Below are 23893 nucleotides of genomic sequence, written 5' to 3' on the forward strand. Positions count from 1 at the left end.
GTAATAATTTTTATTGGACTAACTTTTGTTGGTGAAAGAGACAAGCTTTCAAGCTTACACAGAGTTCTTCCTTAACTGAAGGGACAGGGATACTGTATCTTTACCAGAACACTTTTCTAGCAAATGTTTGTGTTACACTGATGTTAAAGTTTTAAGCAGTCTGAAATAAGATCATTTCCCATATCAACTGGATCTCTTTTACAAAGCTTCTTGATGTCATAAGCCTGACTGATCTATTCATTCTTAACATATTTTTGGAAAACAAAATAGCCAAGACCTGACTTTTTCTTGTAAAAAGACATTGCGATTTTCCCTTTTAGGTCTTCTTTATACACTATGAAGAAAAAGGGGCACAAACCCAATTTTTCCCTTTGCAGGTGGCCTTTTTAAAGTTAACTGAAAGAGCTCAGTTATAGTGGATGGGAGTGCAGAGGGCATGGCAACAGTGCTCATGGAATGTCATTTTTTTGAGCACTAAATTAAGCTATAACATTTTAAGCTCTAACCCTGTCCTTTCCACAGAAATGTACAAATATCATTAAGATTTTTTTTTTTTTTAAATCAAGGCACAATAACATTTTCAGAAGTTAAGAAGAGCAGGTACCTAGTTCTTTTAGCTCTTCCTAAAATTTTCTATGCTTGATGAAAACAAACTTAAAGTGGTAACAGTTTCATAAAAAAAGCAGATAAGTTACTTACTGTTTCAAAGGCATTTAGCATCATCAAGGGGAAAAATATATTAAAATAGTCATTGTATCCCTGAAATTTGACAGGAACAGAGACCATAATTGATTGAAGGAGATTATGTGGAAGTCCAAACTGGCTGAAGTTGACAAACATTTCATAGTTCCATTTCAGAATCTCTGTAACAAAAATACTATGATCACGCTGTTGAGTGACAAGAGCATTTGCTTGTGGAAAGGAAGGGAGACCTCTTGCTTGCCCTGAATGAGCCCCCAAGGCAGACCTGTTGGGAAAACATGAAGTACTGTTTGTCTGCATGTTCTGGGGCCGGAGAACATTGCTGGAACTCTGGGACTGAAGACTATTGCTGAAACTTGGGGTCTTGACTATCTGGTTCTCTGTCAATACAGCTTTTGGATTCCCTGTCTTGGACACTCTGGATTTTACCACATTTGACTTGGCTTTTGATGACGAGTGCTTTGAAATATTTTCAAGATCCTTCGTGAGGTTGGCACTCCGTGAAGAGCTATTTGAGCTGAAAATTTTAGTAGTGGAAGGTTTTTCAGGCTTACGAGGTGGTAAAGCTGGCTTGACAAAGAGATGATCTGAAGCATCAGAGGCAGAATGCTTCCTACAGTACTCCACTGTCTTTTCCACCTGTTCTGTACAATCTTTGTACTTGCATTTCACAATACCTAAGGGCTCATTCTGCAGCAGACTTTCAGTAGCATCTACTTCCGTGTCTACTAGCTCTTTTTCACTAGCTATTATAATATCGCCAACATTTTCCATCTGCGAACACATTTCCATATCCACAGGATCTAACTGAGTTAAAAATAAATCATCATCACTCTCTTCATTTAATTTAGGCTTGCTCACTTCCAGAGTTGCCCCCTCAAAGTTAGGTGTAGATGGGGAAACCAGAGGGACAACATATTCTCTCTCTGCAGTTTCATTTTTGTAGTCTCCATTTAAAGATGAAGAAAAACATGATTTGATCTGTAATGCAGGAACTGCCATATTGTTTTCTTCTATTTTCATGTTAGATTCCTTAGAACCATGTGGAGCCATTTTACTCATGTGTGTAGTTTGGACTTCCTTTCTCCCAGGTGAGAAGCTTTTTCTCACTTTTTTCCCATCATTGCTTGAGGGACACCATACCCGCTCAGCTGTGCTTGCTTTTTGTTTTTCACTAGTTCCCGCAGCAGATACTGGGTCAAAATCCACAGGCTGTTGTATTGGGTGCTTTGGATCAGACTTTTCAGTTATTTTTTTCCTTCTGCCCTCAGAACTTCCTATCTGATTTTTCCCTCTCCCCACTTGTGTGGGTCTTATCTGCCTCCGAAACGGAAGATCTTGGCAGGCTAACATTTTTCTATTATGTTTTGTAACTAGATTCTGTGGAGCAATTAATTTAGTTTTTTGTTTCTGTGGAGTCTGAACTGCCCCAGCAGCTTTCCCATAACTGCGCAATTCAGCCAGACTATCTAAGGATCGCTGGGATAACTCAAATGCTTTGCGGGGGGCCTTTTTTAGGCCAAGTTTGACCACAGTTGAAGTTGGCTCAGGACACTGGTGAACTTTCTTTGGAGGAACTACAGCAGGGGTTGACCTGCAAGGCTCAGTATTTCTAGAACTAGTCTGAGGAAGTTTTTTGTTTTGCACAGTTTTAAGGCTCACTTTTCTGGGACTTCTAAGGGCAGTTCTTACCAACTTGGATTTTGCTAAGCTTTTGCCTGGGCTTAAAGTGCTTTTTTTAATAGTCAACTTTGAAGCTAATGATACACTAGATGCAGATGCTCTGGGTTCCATCAAGCCTGTGTTTTTGGCATGGTCTTTAGCAACAGCATCTGGCTGAGTAGAATTCTCAGACTGAGCAGTTGCATTTCCCTGGATAGCAGGCTCTTGAAAAGTTGCCTCAGATTTCGTGCCAGTTTTACTAACTTCCTTATGAGACAGAGAATCTACCTGCCTTTCAATGACCTCTTCTGCTTTTTCAATGACATCATCACTGATATAATCTGTATCATAACCCCAGTCATTTATACGATCTGCCAACTCAAAACTATCTGAAGCACATTTGCTTGTTGATGTCAAGTTAGAGTCTTGTTCCTGTGCCTGATTCACTTCCTCATCATTTATCTGAGAATCTTGCCAGACTGAAAAGACATCGTCTTCAGTTTCAAACTCAAAAAACTGAGAATTATGTTCCTCACATGGCAAAGGGGAGCTATGAGTCTCCAATTGCTCTTTTTTGTTTGCACTATCAGAAACATAGTCAGGTGTTAAAGGCTGTTTTTCTGGACACATATACACATCTTTTTTTACTGGTTTCTTAATATCCAACTTTTTTTCCTCATCAGAAGAAGAATCTGAAATGACGATGACTTCATTGTTGGGACAATCTGCATCAGAAGAGGACTCATTACTTTGGCCCTTTGTGGATGATCTAACAGCACCTTTTACTTTCCTTTTAATGTGACTCAGACGTACTGAGCATTCTTGGCTTGAATCAACAGGAAAATTGACACCTTTGGCATAAGCGGCTAAGGATAATTTATCAAGGTCTCTATCGATCTGAGAGTCTGTTAAGGGGCTAGCTCCAAATTGCTTCACCAAATCACATGCAACTGCTGCATTATCTTCATTATTTCTTTTTTCCTCTGAATCGCCTTCTCTTTTAAAATATCTTGAAAAATTTAACAGTCTGTCAGTTGACTCATGCTTAATTAAGAGCGGACTGATTAGAGGAGCATTCCTAGGTATCTCCTCTTTATTTTCAGAACTAGATAGACTGTTAAAATTTGCTGAAGTTTTATCTGTACGTAGCATGCTCACTTTTTGATCTTTGAGGTCACCTCTCTTTGGGCATAAACTGCCAGAATTAGACTGTCCTTGATCTGGTATTTCTGTGTTCAGGTCTTTATTCAGTAAAGGCTTTGGCAAAGAACTTGATCTTCCTGAAAGGGATCTCTTTTTCTTTAAATAATGTATAAACGTATCAAGTGGAATATTGTCTTCTTCACCTCCACTTTCACTTTCTTCCAAACCAGCCTCTTTTTTAATGGAATTTGAATAATCTGCCTTGGTGTCATTTGATTCCTGCTTAAGAGAGAGCAGCTTGATTTGAAAAGTACTGTTCATGCTATTCTCCTGTTTATTTTCAGAAGCGTTTAAAGTATTAAAGTTAACTGAGGTTTCACCTTCATTCAAAATATTCACTTCCTGATCTCTGCTGCCATCTTTACTTGTACAGAGACTCTCAGAGCGAGACTGTAGTTGGTCTACTTCCGAATTTGAAGCTGATTGCTTCATTAACTTCAATAGTTTTGTGGCCCAATCAGCATTCTGTACCTGGGTTTTCAAATTTGTGATTTTATCAGGATCTACTTTAAACTTTGAACAGGAATTAGGGGAGCAACTTCCATCCTTTCCATTTGAGCTGTGAGTGTCTTCATGAGAACTGGAACAAGATTGAGCATTCAGACACTCTGGCATCCTCACTTCTGTTTCGTCTCTCTCCAATATAGCATGACTTTTGAAATCACAGACTTGAGGACTTGTGTTGAAGCACTGTTTAAGTAAGGAGTTATTCTTATTTTGGTTCCCCTGCACTTGGTAGTTGTTTCCATTTTTATGGGTATCCCTGTGTATTTTTGTTGCTCCAGAGCTATCGGGATGTTCACATTCCTGAAATGACCTATCATGAGGTTCTTTTTTAATATCTGTCAAAAGGCATTCTGCAGTTACACATAATTTTGTATTGTTAAAAGACATTTCCCTATATTCCTCTTCCCAGATACCTCTTCTTCTTGGGGAAGAACTCTCTTGACAAGCCTCATCGCTCCCAGATGCTAAAGAAAATGGGGGACTGAGGCTATCCCTGTATTGTATATTCATCTGACACCTGTCACTGGCTGTCCCTTTCTCTTGCTTTATAGGAATGGTGGGCAAATTTGTACAGATCACGCTATTTTCCACAGGTATGGAAGCATTTGATGATCTGTCCTTTATACTTCTTATTACCTGCTTTAAACACATTTGCAATTCCTGAGTTTCCCGGTTGTTCAGCTGCCAACCCATAGGTAAGTTTCCACGCAAAAGCAGATTGAGTTTATCTAGAAACTGTTTGCAAACAGTTTGTTGCCCTAACTGGTAGCCTTCTCGAAGAAGGCTGCGTATCAACTGCACGCAAGCATGCTGTACAGAGTTAGAAGCCTGTGAAGATATTGTTGGTGTAAGTTTAGGAGCGTTTCCAGGTGCTTTTTCAGAGCAGCGCATAAATGCTATAGTTGGAAGTTTAGCACATTTCACTACTGCTTCCACCCATTCCTGAGAGCTAACCCAAAGCAAATGCAGGCACTTTTTATTTCTGTGTAGTTCAACAACTGACACCAAAATCAGGATGAAAAATTCAGAAACTTTGTCACATTGCTGGACTCTTTCACTGAGAAAGCCTTTGATTTCCGAGCACAGATGGTGAATGACCTCTACTATATAAGCCACGCCCAAGTCCTTGAGGTCCATTAGGGACTGAACAAAAGGAATAAACCATAGAAATGTGCTGTTATGGACACGCATATCTTGGCCAATATCAGATTGAAGCACATTAGCCAATGTCTGCATATCTTCGTACATGTTGGGGCAATAATCCGGACAAATGGCTGTCTTCCATCCAGTATCCTGAAATAGAAAAAGACAAATCAACTATTCATTAGGTATTTTGCACAATATCACTCTTATTATTCATTTGGATTGCTTTGATTTACCAAACAATACTCTCAGCCAAAAATTTCTTTTAGCTTCCACCCCTACAAATAGTGCTCATTATTTATTTATGGGCACTGATTTGATACAGCAGTTCAGTGGCATCCTAGAAATCAGTTACTAACCATTTTACCTCTACAGTCTAAACAAGACCAAACTCTACCATACACAAGGAACTTCTCCAAGTCCCAAAGAATAAACCATGAGATTAAAATATTGAAAACAGTTCACTTAGTCATTTAAAAAACCAAAGCACCAGTCACAGTATGTAGTATGAGTTTCCATGTCAAAGTGTCAAATGTACTTTATTTTAAATGTTTACAGACTCTGCACTATTTTGATATCAGATAGTCACAGCACTTTTGCTTAAGATACAAAAGTTGAGTGACAGTTATGATGCAAGTGTGTTCCTTATAAACAGAAACAGTTAAAAAAGTAAGTTATGTATGGGTCCAAAGTATTCAGTAGATCAAACATTTAATGGCATGTCGCTTCATTACATATTTAGCACAGTAGTTTAAAAATATCCATAAACCGACAAAAAGGATATAAAAGGGACACTGTCAAATAAAAATCTAGGAAACTTAAAAATGGGTAAAAAGTATTTCCACGTACAAACACCTGTCTCCTAGTTCCCCTACCAATTTTTGTTTTACCACAACACATGCCCATTTTATAAAATGTTTCTCTCTCCTCCATTGCTCCACGAAAGATCCACACAAACAGGAAGAAAAATGACTGACTATACTGGGTAAACAGTGAACGTGCCTAGAGACAAACTTCTATCCAGTGCACACAAATTACAAATAGAGAAAAATAATATATCTGAAAAGAAACCTACTCAAGAACACTAATAAATGAATCAGAAAAATAGCAGATAAAATAAATACAAAGCTTTTTTTTTTTTTGAATTTACCTTTTTGGGCTTTTCTGTGTTATAATTATACACTATCTGGCTGCAAGTAACCATTTCTTCCTCATAGTTTGACTCTGGTTCAGATTTAGTCCTAAAGAAAAGAAATACAAGTTGCTCCAAGACGTGCAAATTATTCATGAACTAAGTGAAATAAGAGTCAGAGAAGATTTCACAGTTTCAGATGCCACATTTTATTACTAACTGATGCAAGTGATAAAATGTATGTGGGAAAACATTAATATGGTACGTTAGAATGTGTAAGATTGTTCTAGTTCTATTATTTTATGGTGCCCACAAGTGTGGTAGATAGGATTGCCAATTTTGCTTGGATATATTCCTGGAAGTTTCATCATAATGACAATCTTTAATTAAAGAGTAATCTTTAATTCCTGGAAATTCCAGGGCAATCCTGGAGGGTTGGCAACCCAAGTAGGTGCTTTAAAGAACTTGCATAAAAGAAAGCTACAGGCTTCAGAGAGATCTTACTACTAAATGACAGATTTGGAAAATGACTTCAGGATTTAACATATACTAGGAAGAAATATAATGTAATAAGTACTTGCATAAACACGTTGTTTAACTGAACAAGATCCTTTTTGAAATGATCGTCCTTAGTTGTATTACTAACAGCTGCTTTGATGTTTAAAAATTCGCAGTTTTAATAATCAAATTTACCTATTTATGCCATTTACTATTTTCACTTCACTCATTAATGATAATGAAAAAAGACCGTTGAATGGGTGACTTAGCTAGTCTGCTGGTTGCTTAATTTTGAATGTCTAATATATGATTACTCTTAAAAGATGTTATGGTTATTCTTAAAAGATGCAACTCAAACACTATGTTAAATTTTAAAACTTGAACTCACCTCCTTGAACTATTGCGTATATTTTTTATTTCATTGTTGTAGCTGACATTGTTGATAATGGTTTGAAAGGCCTGGACTGGATCGATGAGTTGACCCCATACTTTAGACCCGAGCTGATCCAAAATCACCATAAAACAGTGCAGCGCTGGCCAGAAAGGATCAATGCTTTCATCTGAAATGTAACAGTTTAAGATCATGAACAGTTGAGGGGGGAAGTGTTCTGCCCTTTCCTACTGCTAGCTGAATACAAAGTGAATTTAATTCTTCATTTCAGTGCTTTTATTAGTTTAAACATTGAAAAAAAAGTGGATTACAACTTTTAAAAATAATGTTTAAGCCTAAAAAAGTCTTAAAAAAATTTAAAAAAAAAACACCCAGAGGAAGAGGAGAAGGGAAGAATTTAAAAATTCCCCTCAGAAGCAACACTGGTTTTGCAGATAAGGTCTGAGACCAGCCACGCTTTCCCTCTATAACAAGTAACCTGGAGGAGCGAGAGAAGGGAAGATATAAAATGGATGATAATTTTTAAAGCTTCCCCTCACTGCAAAGCTATGTCATTCCTACCTTTTTCCCTTTTTGTTTTGGTTGTTGATATTTTGGTGGGCGCGGGTAAGAGATATATTATTGAGATGAGTTATTATGCCTCATATAGCTGCCCAGGGAAGGAGTGTTATGTCTGAGAAAGAGCTCTATTTTTCTTTGATTATTTTATATTTCAGCTTTTGCAGCCACTGTGTCCTTCTGTTTGGCCTGCCTCCCCTGCCTAGCCATTAGTGTGGCTAGGAGCCCCCTCCCTAGAAGAAGTGAACAAGATGAGAAATTTAATTTTTTCCCTCTTGCCTCTAAACACAATAAAATCTGAAGAGATAAAAAGATTTGGTAAAAGTGTTTATTATTGTTATTTACAGGTATTTGTGTGGAGAACACAGGGCTAGACAGGGAAGAATATCTGAATCTTACAGCTTTGTCAACTGATTTGTTCAAAAGAATCTTCTATTTAGACTTCTGCAGTTAGAAAATTTTTAATGATTCAATGGAGAAAAGTACCTAAGAAGATTCAGCTACAAAGATAAAGGGTTTTTTTGTTTTTTTTTTAAATCAGCATCTTCTCTTCTGGTACAGAAAATGACACAGCATTTTGAGTGTCCAGCACAGAGTAACTCATTCTCAGCATTCCATTCTAGTTTCATTAACGAAGCTGTTAAGAATCAGAATCTGATATATCTTTAGAGGATATTTTGGAAACTGTTAAAATGAGTGCAGATAAATCAGATTCTTTTCCCACAGTAACTGAAACTGAGGAATTTGTAAACAGTATAAAGTAAATTACAGACATCAGCTAAAAAAATGAAGCTTCAATCTGCTTTAGATAAATGTAAATTTGCTAGAAGTTCACTGATTCAAGAAAACATATGCTTCTGTAGAAGAACTCTTGAGTTTTTAAAAAACAACTCTTGCATTAAAAACTAGAGTACTGGGATTACCAAAAGAAATGAAAGAGAAGATGCTATTAAAGAAATTCCTTTGTTACTTGACAAAATATCTGATTATAAATTTACTCTGCCAATAAAAAAATTGATGGCAAACAAGACTCTTTGTCTGCAGAAATCCCAGACCTTAATTATCTCCTTTAGTTCGGATAATGTTAAAGCTCAATTTTATACTCAGGACATAGTCTCCATTTTTCGAGTTCTAGCTCACATAACACTAACAAGGGGGCGCAGAATAATTAAAAAGTGATTGAATTATATTGGTATTTAGGCTTTTTTTTTTTTACCCCAGAAGACTAGCACTAATTTTTGATGGTAAAAGGTTGTATTTTTATGACTGACAAAGCAAAAAAGTCTTAGATGTTTAGATGCAATTACTTCAGGAAAAAGATAAAAAAGGAGAGGATCCTCATGTGTACAGTAGGCTCTTACCACAATTTGAGTAATTTTAACTTTTCCTCCTCCTCCTCCTCTTTTCCTTTGTTTTGTTGCTTCATCTAGATGCTAATTAAAATAGAATAATCTATCAACTATTGAAGGGATATTTCCTTTTAAAGCTCCTTCAGATCTGAGATAATGATACTATACAGTTTTCTTGTATATGTGTTCTTCTTCATGTAAGATTATAAACTTTTTCTTTAATGAAAATATTGCACTTATAAAGATCCAATCTTTTTCTTCTCATATTACAAAAAGAAACTTATAAATAATTAAAAACATCCAAATCTCAGAAAAAGGATCCGAAAAATAATTAGCAGGAACTACAAAGTTTGAAATGTTACCTTTGCAAATTAAAATAGTTACCACACAACTATGAACTTTCCATTTTCACTGAATTGTCTCTCACACCACTAATCAGGAGGATATGGAAATTCAGCTTCCAGGAAAGGTAAAAACATAATCCTGGAAGAATGACTTCTTCCCTTTAGAATGCAAGAGCCAGAATACATACCACATGGAAAAAACTGCACCATCTCTTCTAAGGGGAAATCACCCACTAATTAGAAAAAAAAAGTTTGCCCTCATCTAACGCTTTACATATGGCTCCATAAAGCCATAAGAGGCACCTTTTCTCCACTTTTCAAAGTCCCTTTGAACCTTGTTTTTCAGTGTTTGTCTCAAGGTATATGTTCAAATACTGTTCTTCACATCAGGGAAGGAATGAAATGTTGAAGTCTGAGAAACCCTGTCTTTGGCATTATACTTCTATACCAAAAATAATTTGTTCAACAAAAGTAGTAAGTTCTATTAGGAATTATATCACAACCAGAATATGACTGTTCATAATCCATTTTTTAATCTCTATCACTGCCTCATCAGTTAAAATTAATTACCATCTGTTTGTTTCTCCATGGTGTGAAGTATAGACTGCATGAAATCATTCTGCTTATCTGGACCCAGCAACAAAGAATCCATAGCTTGTTCTTCCAGCACTGTTAGCAACATACAGATACCTGCAATGAAAGCAATCTGTCTTTACGTTTGTGTAGGAGATCCATTTTTTTCCTCCCTTCAAGTTTTGGCAAACCTAAATAGTACTGTTTTCCAAAGCTCACTGCAATGAAAGCTCTCAGAGGAAATGATCAGCATCAGAGGAACCTGAAGCGGATGAATTTAAATAAGCTACTGAGCCTCCTGGACAGACACAGTTAGAATTCTTCTATTTGACAACTCCCAAAATGCATTACACATTTCAAGAACTTTGATTGCACTGATCTCATAGGGCTTGAGACAAGATCCAAAGAGAATTAACTGAAATTTCAACAACTCTAACTTTGCAGAATGAATATTCCCATGAAGAACAGCGATATACCTGTGGGTTTGGTGGTTACTGTATTTTGCCAGCTAAAAGGCGACTAAAGGTTAAATCCTGCATGAACCCAAAACAATAGCTGTAGACAGAATTCAATTGCCTGGACAATACCAAGAATCTAATGGATGAAGGCACCTCCAAACCCCATCTAAAGAAGCGAACAAGCCAGTTCTAAGGTTTCAAACAGGGTTCCTGAAACTGACCGGAGATCTTCAGGTGGGAACTTTCAAAGAAATCTTTGAAATGAATAAAAGACAGCCTGTGTCCTGAGGGGGAGACACAGAGAGGCAGCAGCAGCTACAAAGGTACATCCTGTTTCACCAAGCTTCAGAGTTTGAGAGGTGTCTGGTTCAAGTGGAACCTACTTAAACTAGCAAGGAAAGGCTATGCTTAGGTAAGGCAATATGCATTTAGGCTTTTTTTAACCCTTTTCTTCCTGCTTGTAATGTTCCTAAGAGTAAATAAATCATACTCTGTCTTGAAAAAGCTGTTCTCTGTTACTGCGTTTACCAGCTGGTCCAATTCCCAGAGAGGATTCTCTAGCAAGGATTCTCCAGAGGCACTGTAACCTAGGGGTTCAGTTAGAAGTGGGGTGAATCGCAGAATTCCACTCAGAGCAGAGCGTAGGGGTTGGCCTGCCACTTGAAAGAAATGCCACAGCCAACCCCCACCCCTAGGTGGGGGGGGGGGAGAGCAAGCACAAATACAGCTCACTACTGAACAAACACTCACCAAGCCAGTAGTTTTTGTAGTTGGTGGTATCATACAAATGGGATGGCAGAAGAATGAGTTTCCCCTTCTCAATCATTGAAGAACTATAAATATCAGGACTGTCAAACAGCCCCAACTCAATGACTTTAAACAAGCAAGTCAACACTTCCTGTAAGTCATAGTAATCATCCCTGTCGACTTTCCCTAAATTTCTTGCTGTCAGGATGGCCCATCGACGAATCTATATATTAAAAAAAATACTTAATTACTACTAAAAGGAATACGACAAACAGGAATCTCAGAAAAAGCTGTAAGTTTAACAGCCATATTCCTAATAAAATGTGGTCAAATACATTTGTACTAAGGGCAAGTTCTTGAAAGTGAGAATCAAGTATTCTTCCAGCATAAACAAACATTTCCCCGTGCATATTACAAACTGTGTGCAATGCAATCTAAAAAATCCAAAAGAGTTAGAAAGCATACATTCAAGGGCAAAATCTAACTGGAGGCACAAGATAGAGGCACTCTTTATCTCTAGACTTGTTTGATATCCTTGAAACTTTACTGATCAACATTTAACACAGACAGAAGTGCAATTAAGGAACCATAAGTTAATGCTGTATGTGAAGGATGCCTGTCTACTTATTACTGAGCCAGAATCCATCTTTTGACATACTTGAAGGACTATGGATAAGTTCACGGAGGATAGGTCCATCAATGGCTATCAGCCAGGATGGACAGGGATGGTGTCCCTAGCCTCTGTTTGCCAGAAGCTGGGAATGGGCGATGGGATGGATCACTTGATACTTACCGTTCTGTTCATTCCCCCTGGGGCACCTGGCATTGGCCACTGTCGGAAGACAGGATACTGGGCTAGATAGACCTTTGGTCTGACCCAGTATGGCCATTTTTATGTTATGTACAGTATATTGTCAGATTATAAAATAGGGTAATATATCTCCTATGCATTTCTCAGGACCAGCTTGTACACCAGTTTGAATGGCAGAATTTTCAATGGGTAGCCTCCCTAAAATGCCTACAGATCCACATCCATACCAGCTATCAAACTCTGTCAAGTAAAATCTGGATCCACAGACACAATATCAAATAACTTGAAAAAATGACAAATACTCACCTCTTCCTGTGGAATAAAAAGAATATTAAGGTGAATAGCCTGCCTAGGTTACTATAAACCCTTATATCCCTCCTGATCTACACACCCAAAGTTGCTTACTCATATCAAACTATTCACTGACTTTCTCGGAAGTGAGGTAAGGAGGACATTCTGTCCTGCCTTAGTCCTAAAGTGTACTATGAATCCCCTCAAGATACACAGCAGGCCTTTCAATGGTATCAGGGCTTAGATCCTAAGATCCAGGTGTTCTGTGGATTCTATATAACCACCACTCCTCAATCCTTCCCACAGCTATTGAAGCTACCAGCAAGATCAGGACAGCTCCAGCTGGAGTCCTAGAGTTTCACACTTCGTTGTACACAAAGGCAGTTTTGTAGGATAATCTAAGTCTCCCTGTAGAGTTAAGATTATGTCAAGGGAGTGAACAACTCTGTACCAATTACTTCCGTAGGTCTTTTTCTGGTCTTCCAATGCTATTTGGCTTGCAAATATCGACATTTTGATAATACCTGTGATTTTCAACCCAGATGCACCCCAGAAATTCCCACTTTCTTACCATTCCTTAAGGGACTGGGTTCAAAAGGTGATAAGCTACCGCCATCTACTACATTATGAATGCCCTCAAGGTCTGCTTCGAACTAGAACATATGGCACAGAGACCTCCCATTGTGGTCTAGGATTGGCCTATTAAAATATCCTCCCTGAACCTCGTTCAGATACATACAACTAAAAATACCATCTAGCCTCCACTAGTCTCAGAATGAAGAAGACTAAAATAAAGGACAACTGTGCCTGCTGGTAATATCAAACTCTGTGTGCTATGTCACTATATATGCTATGGGAATGCTCTGTAATTACAGGATTTGGGGAGGAAGTGTGTTCCTGGCCGTCTCTTATTCCAACTGACAGTGCCACTCTCACCACTTCTATTTCACATTGGAGGTAATTCCAAGATCTCTGAACCTCAGACTACCCAAGGATATAGCTTTTAGTGACTAAAAACAAATGATAACAGAGATGGAAAGACTCAACATCCTAGAACACGGCTGGAGTATGAACATTGTATTTGGCTATCTTGGAAAGAGTGGCATACAAAATATACTTGGACTCAGTTTGAAAGCACAGATCTTTATTTACAGAGATGCTGAACTCCTGCAACTCCTATTGACTTTAACTGAACTTTTAAGTTCTCATCACTTCTGAAAACAAAGTCCCATGGCTTTTGTCCCTTGACAGGTATCAGTGATGCAGGGTTACATATTGTGAGCTTCTGCACCACACTTTCCACTTTATATGAACTTCATTTGCTGAATACATGATGCATTTCCCTCCTCTCCTTCACTTCTGATCCCCCCATTCTCAATCAATTATTTTCTTTACAGGCAACAGAATTCCATTTTCTTTGGATTGTATTCCTATCCAAATTCTAATTGAATAACCTGCTGTGCCAAAAAAGGAGAATGAAGAATCATGCTGAATTTTGAACCTTAACTCTGTTTTTCCAAATCTTGTAATTAAAAATAAAATCAATCTGAATGTTATTTAAACTCAGTCTATGTAGTGGAATTTCCTTTCGGTACAATTTTTATTTTGAAAAACACCTGCTTCTTTAGGTTCTCAATTCAGTATGAGGCTCAATCTCCAGAACAGGTGAAATTAGGAAAAGACTCAGTAGAAATTAAATGCTTTAAACTGTTAGGTGCTCCTATTATCCACCTTGAGAAAAGCCATATAATACCCAAAATGTTAACAATGTTACAAATGGCTCAAATTAAACAGTAAACATTGATTAGTCTGCTGACTTTAATGTGCCGTGGCACTGACTTTTCTTTCTTGCATGCTCTTGAAAAATGCTGAGAACAGCTGATTTTGCAAAACAATCACTTATTATCATGGATAGGAATATTATATGCCAAGACATACTAATACCATTACTAATCAAGGTTACATGCTTCTATGGATTGTTTATATGAGGAGGATACCGCAGAAATGTTTGAACCTTGAAACAACAGGCGTATTTCTCCTGCCAAATATGAACAAGGATACACGTACACAGTCAAATCCCTGAAACAGAAGTGCCCAGTAAAAGCTTAAAGTGAGTTAATTTTTCTGATTGTATTCTCATTGTAGGAGAAATAACTCACCACTTCATTGGGGTGTACCAACAACAGATAAATGCCTGGATGTTTGTCAAAGACCTGAAAGGAGAAGTTAACTTGTTCCATTTTACAAAGAGCCTCAACACAGAGCTCACCTAAACAAGAGGAGACATAAATGGTAAAAATTAACCAACACCAAGACAAGCTAACTTATTTTACTCCTTAAAGAAATATTACCCTTATTTTAGTAGGGCAACTAAACATTTCACTAATGCCTGTTTAAAATAATTATTTTCACCTTCTGCAATAGTGAGAATACTAGATTCTTTCAAGTGTAAGCCATGAGATACTCACTGATTCGTTCATGTAGCAGCAGGTATGGGTATTTCAGTATTTCTAGAAGAGGTACACGCAGGTTGTTCTCAAAATCTGGGCCTGTGTAACCAGACAGTTTAGTTTCCCCATTGTCATCCACTATAAATAATTCATCATCCTCTTCAATATCTGTCTTCATGGATTTCTCAAAGTGGTCTATGAGACGGGAGGTTTCCAACTCCCATAAGATCTATTCAGGGAAAAGGAAAAAGGAGACAATAGTCTGTCCAGGTTGCTAAGACTGAGGATGTTTAACATCATGTGGAACTCCTGATGAGATTCTAAGAGCTCATTACTTTGTTTTGGAAAGTTACTTTGCAGACATGGTGAGAAAATATTAACAGTTGGGCATGGAACTCAGGTGACACAGATCATCATCAACATTTTCAATTTGGAATTGACTGATTATAGAATAAGTAAAGTAACTTTAGTGGCAGTCAGAAATTGTAGGTACTTAATGAATAAAGTTTTGAATAATTTATTCATTTCTGAATAAAGTTAATAGCTTTATCATTATTTTAGACAGAAGACTGATAATTGGGACAAAGTTCTGTATTTAAATACAGGAATAGAGCACATTACAAGAACTTACAATTAAATGGTAGCATATGCCTCCTGCAATAGTCAGCTAAACACAGAGCCCTCACAAAATTCCTCTCCCTCAGTCAGACCTAACCACCATCAAATCCCACCCTCTGAGGTAACTCAATTAAAGCTTTTATTCTGTGCAGCTCAGTAGGAGACAATTACCTCCTGCAGTAAGCTTGGCAATTCATCCCTTGCCTTGTGATATTCAACCACACATTCCAGGCAGTAACAGAGATCATCATTGGCTGCTGCACGATCTTCAGGAGACAAAGTCTTGGAAGCATAAGTTCTTAGGAACTGGGTGGTGGAGGAACCACCAGGCGTACACCAACAACATGTGCTCATTCTTCAGATACACACATAGAAAGAGGGAGGGAGTTATTAGCAATCAAAACACTGAAAGTAGTAATAAGATCCAATTTCACCAAGATCTCTTAAATGCTAAGGGCTAGAGATTTCTGTAATGTGCAGATGCAGTGGTCATATATGATTTTTAAAACACTATGACCAAAACAATCAAATGTAAGTGCCCAAGTTTAAGCATTTATATCCATATTTATGCACCTCATAGAAGTGGCCTCATTTTCAGAGCATTTGAACACCTACAGTTCCCAGTGAAATACAAAACAAAATTTAAAAACTAATAATTAAAAAGTATTTTATTACTCCTACAATTAATTCATTTGGATAACACGGATATGAAAAATTTCACCTTGCATGTAACTAAAGAATCGATAACTAACCCACAATACAACTTTAATGAACTCTTTCAACATATATAATATTAATATACGTATGCATCAGAACATTTGTTTGTGAAAACGAGGGTTTATCGATACAAAGTTTGATTAGTTCTACTTCAGCTCCCTAAGATTCTCATAATTCAATGAAGCCATCGCTTAGATTTAGGAAAATGGATTAAAGATTTTTCAGTTTAGTAGTCATCCCTGACATTCCCACAAGTGGCTACCTCTACATTCAGAATAAGAGAAGTTTATGATAAATTCTATCACTTCTACCAAGCTAATAATAAACAAACAAAGAATAGATTCTATATAACAATTGTGTAACTACAGGTGCTCAGCTTTATTAATACCAATACTAAAGGTATACGCTGGCTATGAATCAAACGTTTTCATTCTCCTCACTTTGTATCAGTTAAGGTGACAACCTAATTTATTAGTATCACTTCCTAAAAGGTACTCACGTTATGAAAAAGGGTTTGTGCACTTGGTTTGTTATTGTTACTTAACCCACACAGGAATGGTACTGAAAGGGACAGTTCCTCAATTTGCTGGACACAGTCTTGAATTAGGCAAATATTATACTACTTTATGAAGCTATGAAAGTGGAGGTACATGCATATTTAGTAACTTGAGAAAATATTTAGTAAGCTATCACCTAAAATTGTGTGTCAGTTTCAATTTTTATGGGTTTAGCCTAAAATGCATCAGTAATATCTGTTGTGTGTGGAGCAATTAGCTATCATATGACTACTGACATTTGGAAAGGAGGCCTTGGTGAACTAGCACTCCATGAGCAATAGTCTAAACATGAATGGTCTTGAAATTGAGAATAAAGTCCAGATAATTTCTATTGCGTTTATGAGACTCCCCTAATGAAACAACATAGTGCACAGCTTGGAGTAACAACCTAATCAAAGTTAATATTCTGTCACTATAATTAAAATAATAAAAGTCTCCAAAATGGGCACTTCTTGTCAGCATTTCTAAATATTTTCACAAATCCACAGTATTCTAAACATTCTAGGACCAGACATTGACTTATTCTTCCTGACCAAATATTCCAATAAATCATTTGGTTAACGTCTATTAGTAAACATACATCTGCATAATACTGGCCTACAACTGGATCAGTATATATCCTCACTAATACCATACAAAAATCAGCTGTATTTAAAACTAGTAGACTTTTCTTAATTACTAAAGATAGCCCACCTATCCTTAAAAAGTGGCTGAAATATCACAAGTTAATTTGAATATTACAGGGATCTTAAATCTTTAACAACAACAAGGTGCCACAAGTACTCTTCGTTTTGTTTTGTTTTTTTAACATGACTGTGCCTTCACTGGTGCTCAAATTGTAGTCAGCATACTACTGCTTTTCCCTGAAGCATTTGCTGGTGCTCCATGCTACTGAGTCTCCTTGCTTCCAGATGCTAAATTGCATTACAACGCAATTAAAAACATTTTCCTAATTTTTTTTCTGATACCAGTTTCTGTACTTGACACTGTGACCTTACATAACCATAAATGAAAAGGAAGTAGTGGTCTATGAGAATTTCTCGAATAGGATGGAGGCCACACTGAAAAGTTTCAGGATCCCTGTATTAGACTATGTAAACTGTAAGTCAGATTCTGCCACCATTGTCCACACATTGGGGTGTACCTTTCTTGTCAAGCAGCCCTATTGAAATTAATGGGACTAAGTACAGAGTATGAAATCACTCAGGGAGGACAGGTGAGAGAATATGGTCCTATGATGTTTATGTTAAATACTTAAATAATAAGTTTTTAGAAAACCTAAGATTAGAGGACCACCACCATCATGTGAAGAGTCATAATGGTGACCAAATCATGATAGAAATCAATTCAGGGCCAGTCTACACCATCAATCTCACCACATCTGGAGACCAATTTACAGCTTGTCTTGGTTATGTAACTTAGACAAGACCATACATTTCAGTTTACTGAATTCCATTACAAGGTTAAGTCATTGCACAGGTCTCCACCACAAAATGGAACTGTGTTGTAACTGGGCCAAAGAACAACACTACTGAACTCTGACAAGTTCATTTCTGTGGGCTTTGCGGGAATATGTTTGAACATGGTTCCATAATAGTGAAGCCCAGCACTGATATGGACTTTGAGAGAACATGAAGTGTGAGTGAAAAACAAAAACGTAGTAAGATTCCCCAGATAACAAACAAAACTGCTATGCATGCGTGTTTTTTATCTTGCTGATTTACCCAGGGAAATCTATTGGCTTAAAAATGAATTAGTTTCCCTCATTTTATGCCATTTCTTATGAACATTAATTAACATGCATACTGGAAAAAGTTTTAATTATCTTAAATATAAATCCATTTACTCAACACATTTTTCTATCATTTGCATCACTGGCTTGTTAATAATACAAGAGTTATGTCTAAACAAGGGGCAATTCTCTCAACTCCTCTTCTCCTATTTGATGTTGCAATTAAGTCACATGGTTTTGTTTATGACATCATCAAAATATTTCCAGCAATACAAGGATGCCAAACACAACTTAGTAGAGTAAAAAATAAAAACCATCTCCTACAGCAACCAAGGAAGACCAGGCCAAGTATATTTTTACAAATATTCTCTCTCCCAAGTTAGCTTTTGCACTAAATAATCCAAGCAAGAACCAGCATTTCCTGACTTCTGAGAATTTACCTGCAACTTTAACACTCTCACCAAGATTTTGTTAAAGGAATTACCTAGATTTTTTTTTTAAATTATAATCTGAAACTATTTGTCTAAGAACCACCAGAATGTCTTATCCTGCACAAGGTGCACAATCATTAAAGCAAGGCCGCCTACAGAGTCTTCCTTCATTCATTGCATACCTTATTCAACGAGACAAGGGCACATCATTGACTGTTGAAAACTTGATTTGCTAGACACATTAATAAATATTTAATATTGTTATTACAGTAGTGCCCAGAACCTCCAATCAGTGTTGAGGCCCTCTGTTACGTGCTGTACAATGCCTTCTGAACTCAGACGTCTTAGCCACACTGCTTTACAAATGTGAAGATCAAAACAAGGCCATCTCAAACTCCTCACCAACTCAAACACTACACATTCTCAGACTTTAAATCACTTCTATTAGGGTTCAGTTTTAGACCATCAGTGTTATGATAGGTCAAATAACCAAAGCTTAGGCAAGCTTAGTAATCAAAAGATTATTAGTCAAAGATTCAGGAGCACTATACAGAAAGGAATGAGTTAATACTTCACCAATCTGAAGAACAGGTTTTTGCAGAAGTTACATCTTCATTCTGTTCCAAATCATTACCTCACTTCTACTTATATTTATAACCCTGTTTATCATGGACACAAAAATGCCCCAAATTCCTTCATCTCATGACATACCCTAATCTTCCTTTTCCATGCAGGTTGCACCTACTGTCCAAGGTTCTTAGATATCTGCATCCAGTTAATTTAACAATCTTGCAACAATTACAACAGTTGCTTATTACTTAAAGCCCAAGCAAAACAGAGAACACTATCTTGTCCTTGATGATCTCTACAAATGCAAACAATAAAAGCTTACACAATTTTTAATACATTTCCAGCACAAAGCATGCTGAAAGCAATACATTAAGCATAGGTGCACAGCTTTCAATAATACATTAATTTTGGCTAAGTAATTTTGACTAACACCTCCAATGGAAAGTGCTTCAGCACTCCAACGTTTAAGAGCTGTATCTTTTGGATCAATCTGTCAAGACATATAGCAAAATTCTACAAAGCATGCAGGAAGTTTCCCCATTTACATGCTTTTAACTTTAAAATTACTGAACCAATTTTCTTCAAACTTGTTCTGTTCCTTCTAGCTCAATGAGATCTACAAACCAGGCTAAGTTTGTTATGTTTTTAGTCACTGAATTAGCCCGTGTACAAACTTTTTGATTGAAAATTTAAAAATAATGCACCCAATTTTGTTCAGTTTTTCCAAAAACAGATTAATTCACCTCCAGATTGAAAGCAAGCCATGAAAATTTCAGCACCTCAGGAATTAGTTTTAAAATTATGAGCAACCAAACAAAAAGGATTAGAATAGAAAATAGAATTCAATCATAACTATATATGAAAATTTAACACATATAGTACACTGCATGTTCAAGTCACTGTAAGTACTGGCTAATTTATTCTCAGAATCCTGTAAGACAGATGTTACCCCCTTGCAAGTTGTTTGCATGCAAGCAGCTTCCCTATAGTGTAACCAGCTGCTCCACATCACTGGACAAACCAGAAGTCGCTGCCTAAGAGTTACTAAAGGTACTTCAGCAACATCTGTACACTGTACCTCAAAATAACTAGATGACTCCATTTAACATTACACTTTCCACAGGCTTAAGAAGATTTCTGTGGAATGGGACAGGACAGGACCATTAGTGTTTTAAAAAATGTTAAATGTTTTTTAAAATGTTAGGGCATGAACAAACTAAGCATATGCTTTCTAGGAGTGTTGCCTCTGGAACGCCTGGTAAATCTCTGCCAGTTCAGGAACAAATGAAAGGTCTGGTCTGGACAGGGAGAGTGATACCTGACCTCAGCTACAGGTGAAGACATCCCAGAGGGGGACTCATCTTCTATTCCATGGCAAGGAAGACAGGAAGATAGTGGTGGAAGAACAGGGAGGAATTTTTTGGCAACTGGGGCCCAATTACTATGGGAGAGGAGTGTGTGTATATTTTCTACAAAAGGAGGAATTCTACTTGGGGTAAGGATTTGAGCTGACCTTCTAAACTGAGTGTGATGGGGATCTGGGGAAGTAGAAGAATTTACTTCCTAGATCTGCATGTCTGTGGGGAAGAGGTTGGAGAATAATAGAGAAGGGGGCAATTTCCATGCTGTAGGTGGGACTGGCTGAGCAGGCTGGCAAGGGAGCAGTCTCCATGCTTGGGGAACAGGAGCACCATGTTCTGGGGGCACTGGAACAAGGACAGTCTCCATGCTCAGGGGAGGAGGGGAACAGGGAGCTGAGGTAAGAGCAGTCTCCATGCTTGGAGGGCACTGGCCAGGACAGGGGCAGTCTCTAGGTTCAGGAAGGCAAGGGGCAGTCTCCAGGCTCGGGGGGGGGGGCGGGGGGCACTGGCCAGGGCAGTCTCCAGGCTCGGGGGGCAGTCCCCTCGGGAGGGCTCTGGCAGGGGTGGGGGGGGCAGTCTCCAGGCTCGGGGGCAGTCCCCTCGGGAGGGCTCTGGCCGGGGCGGGGGGGGGGGGCAGTCCCCTCGGGAGGGCTCTGGCCGGGGCGGGGGGGGGGGCAGTCCCCTCGGGAGGGCTCTGGCCGGGGCGGGGGGGGGGGGGGGGCAGTCCCCTCGGGAGGGCTCTGGCCGGGGCGGGGGGGGGGGGGGCAGTCCCCTCGGGAGGGCTCTGGCCGGGGCGGGGGGGGGGGGGCAGTCCCCTCGGGAGGGCTCTGGCCGGGGCGGGGGGGGGGGGCAGTCCCCTCGGGAGGGCTCTGGCCGGGGCGGGGGGGGGGGGGCAGTCTCCAGGCTCGGGGGGGCCTCTGGCCGGGGCGGGGGGAGGGGCAGTCCCCTCGGGAGGGCTCTGGCCGGGGCGGGGGGAGGACAGTCTCCAGGCTTGGGGGCAGTCCCCTCGGGAGGGCTCTGGCCGGGGCGGGGAGGGGCAGTCCCCTCGGGAGGGCTCTGGCCGGGGCGGGGGGAGGACAGTCTCCAGGCTCGGGGGCAGTCCCCTCGGGAGGGCTCTGGCCGGGGCGGGGGGAGGGGGGGCAGTCTCCAGGCTCGGGGGGGCTCTGGCCGGGGCGGGGGGAGGGGCAGTCCCCTCGGGAGGGCTCTGGCTGGGGCGGGGGGAGGGGCAGTCTCCAGGCTCGGGGGCAGTCCCCTCGGGAGGGCTCTGGCCGGGGCGGGGAGGGGCAGTCCCCTCGGGAGGGCTCTGGCCGGGGCGGGGAGGGGCAGTCCCCTCGGGAGGGCTCTGGCCGGGGCGGGGAGGGGCAGTCCCCTCGGGAGGGCTCTGGCCGGGGCGGGGGGAGGACAGTCTCCAGGCTCGGGGGCAGTCCCCTCGGGAGGGCTCTGGCCGGGGCGGGGGGAGGGGGGGCAGTCTCCAGGCTCGGGGGGGCTCTGGCCGGGGCGGGGGGAGGGGCAGTCCCCTCGGGAGGGCTCTGGCCGGGGCGGGGGGAGGGGCAGTCCCCTCGGGAGGGCTCTGGCCGGGGCGCGGGGGGAGGGGCAGTCCCCTCGGGAGGGCTCTGGCCGGGGCGGGGGGAGGACAGTCTCCAGGCTCGGGGGCAGTCCCCTCGGGAGGGCTCTGGCCGGGGCGGGGGGAGGGGGGGCAGTCTCCAGGCTCGGGGGCAGTCCCCTCGGGAGGGCTCTGGCCGGGGCGGGGGGGGGCAGTCTCCAGGCTCGGGGGCAGTCCCCTCGGGAGGGCTCTGGCCGGGGCGGGGAGGGGCAGTCCCCTCGGGAGGGCTCTGGCCGGGGCGGGGAGGGGCAGTCCCCTCGGGAGGGCTCTGGCCGGGGCGGGGGGAGGGGGGGCAGTCTCCAGGCTCGGGGGGGCTCTGGCCGGGGCGGGGGGAGGGGGGGCAGTCTCCAGGCTCGGGGGGGCTCTGGCCGGGGCGGGGGGAGGGGCAGTCCCCTCGGGAGGGCTCTGGCCGGGGCGGGGGGAGGGGGGGCAGTCTCCAGGCTCGGGGGCAGTCCCCTCGGGAGGGCTCTGGCCGGGGCGGGGGGGGGGGCAGTCTCCAGGCTCGGGGGCAGTCCCCTCGGGAGGGCTCTGGCCGGGGGCAGTCTCCAGGCTCGGGGGACGTTTCCACAGGCGGGGAGGGGGCACTGGCCGGGGGGGGACGTTTCCAGGCGCGGGGGCTTCTCCTCTTTCCCTCCCTCTCGGCTGCCCCCTCACCTCCTCCCACCACCAACCTCTGGGCGCGGGCCTCAGCTCTACTCCGCCACCATGGCCCCGGTGGGCGTCCAGCCAACGCTCCCCCGCCTCAGGCCAGCCCCCGGCACAGCCCCCACCCCGGGTTCTCCTCACTTCCGGCCCATCCGGGTGTCGCGGCCGGAAGTGAGTTTGTTTTTCCTCCGGGGCGGGGCGGGGCCAGGAGCGCGCAGCTCTAACCTGGAGGGGCCCCGCCCCAGGCTGGGGGGGGCGGGGCGGGGGAGGCTCTTAAAGGGCCCGCGGCCGGCGGGAGAGACGCGGGAAGGAGCTGCCGCGCGGAAAGGGGAGAGAAGGAGCGACGTAGGAGAGGTCCAGGGCACTAGCCTAGGAGGACGTGGGTTCAATTGAGGTTGGCCCCAGCCTGGGCTAGTCCCCTGGAAATGAGGAGCATAAAGACCTGTGTCGGGCTGGACTGTAACCGCTCTGTGCCTCAGTTTCCCCCTGACAGCCCCCCCCCCCCCCCCCATCCAGTACTGGGACAAACCCAGGCATCGCGTTAGCGGGCAGAAGACAGGGACTATGCCATTTTGAACACACCCCTCCCCCCCCCCCACCAGGGTGGCCTCAGGCGCACGGTGCCTGTGGGGTCCTGCCCGCGCCGGCGGGGCAGCGCACCGGGAAATTGGTGCTGCCCCCTCGTGGCGCGACCCTCGCATGCACCCTGGGTACACGGTCGCGCTGGCCAGGGTTGGGTCATGCTGGCCGGCCCGGGCCCACTCTCTTCCCGGAATAACCACTGTTCTGGGAACACGGGAGTGGCTATCCTAGGTAGGCAGGAAGAAGTGGAGGAGGCTC

The 23893-nt window shown here is 41.8% G+C and overlaps 2 protein-coding genes across 7 annotated transcripts in view; one reads left to right on the forward strand and one right to left on the reverse strand.

The window, feature by feature from the left end:
* Positions 1–23201, reverse strand: part of SETX (senataxin) — a 49300-nt gene extending 26099 nt beyond the window's left edge. For 4 of the 6 annotated variants that reach the window (XR_012155212.1, XM_073313819.1, XM_073313818.1 and 1 more), the window contains exons 1-9: positions 23080–23201; positions 15609–15792; positions 14838–15048; positions 14529–14638; positions 11271–11490; positions 10060–10179; positions 7236–7407; positions 6368–6458; positions 700–5367 (exon numbers count right to left, since the gene is read on the reverse strand). Coding sequence is in view for 5 of the 6 variants with exons in the window: in XM_073313819.1 (XP_073169920.1) it covers positions 700–5367; positions 6368–6458; positions 7236–7407; positions 10060–10179; positions 11271–11490; positions 14529–14638; positions 14838–15048; positions 15609–15791 (5775 nt within the window). In the remaining variant the exon portion in view is untranslated. Of the gene's footprint in view, positions 1–699; positions 5368–6367; positions 6459–7235; positions 7408–10059; positions 10180–11270; positions 11491–14528; positions 14639–14837; positions 15049–15608; positions 15793–23062 lie in introns of all 6 variants that reach the window. The other 2 variants (XM_073313817.1, XM_073313820.1) reach the window with 2 other exon arrangements.
* GFI1B (growth factor independent 1B transcriptional repressor) overlaps positions 1–23893 on the forward strand; it is a 528565-nt gene that overhangs the window by 40662 nt on the left and 464010 nt on the right. The window lies entirely within an intron of this gene.

The sequence above is a fragment of the Lepidochelys kempii genome, chromosome 16 (assembly GCF_965140265.1).
Source record: "Lepidochelys kempii isolate rLepKem1 chromosome 16, rLepKem1.hap2, whole genome shotgun sequence".
Lineage (NCBI taxonomy): Eukaryota > Metazoa > Chordata > Testudines > Cheloniidae > Lepidochelys > Lepidochelys kempii.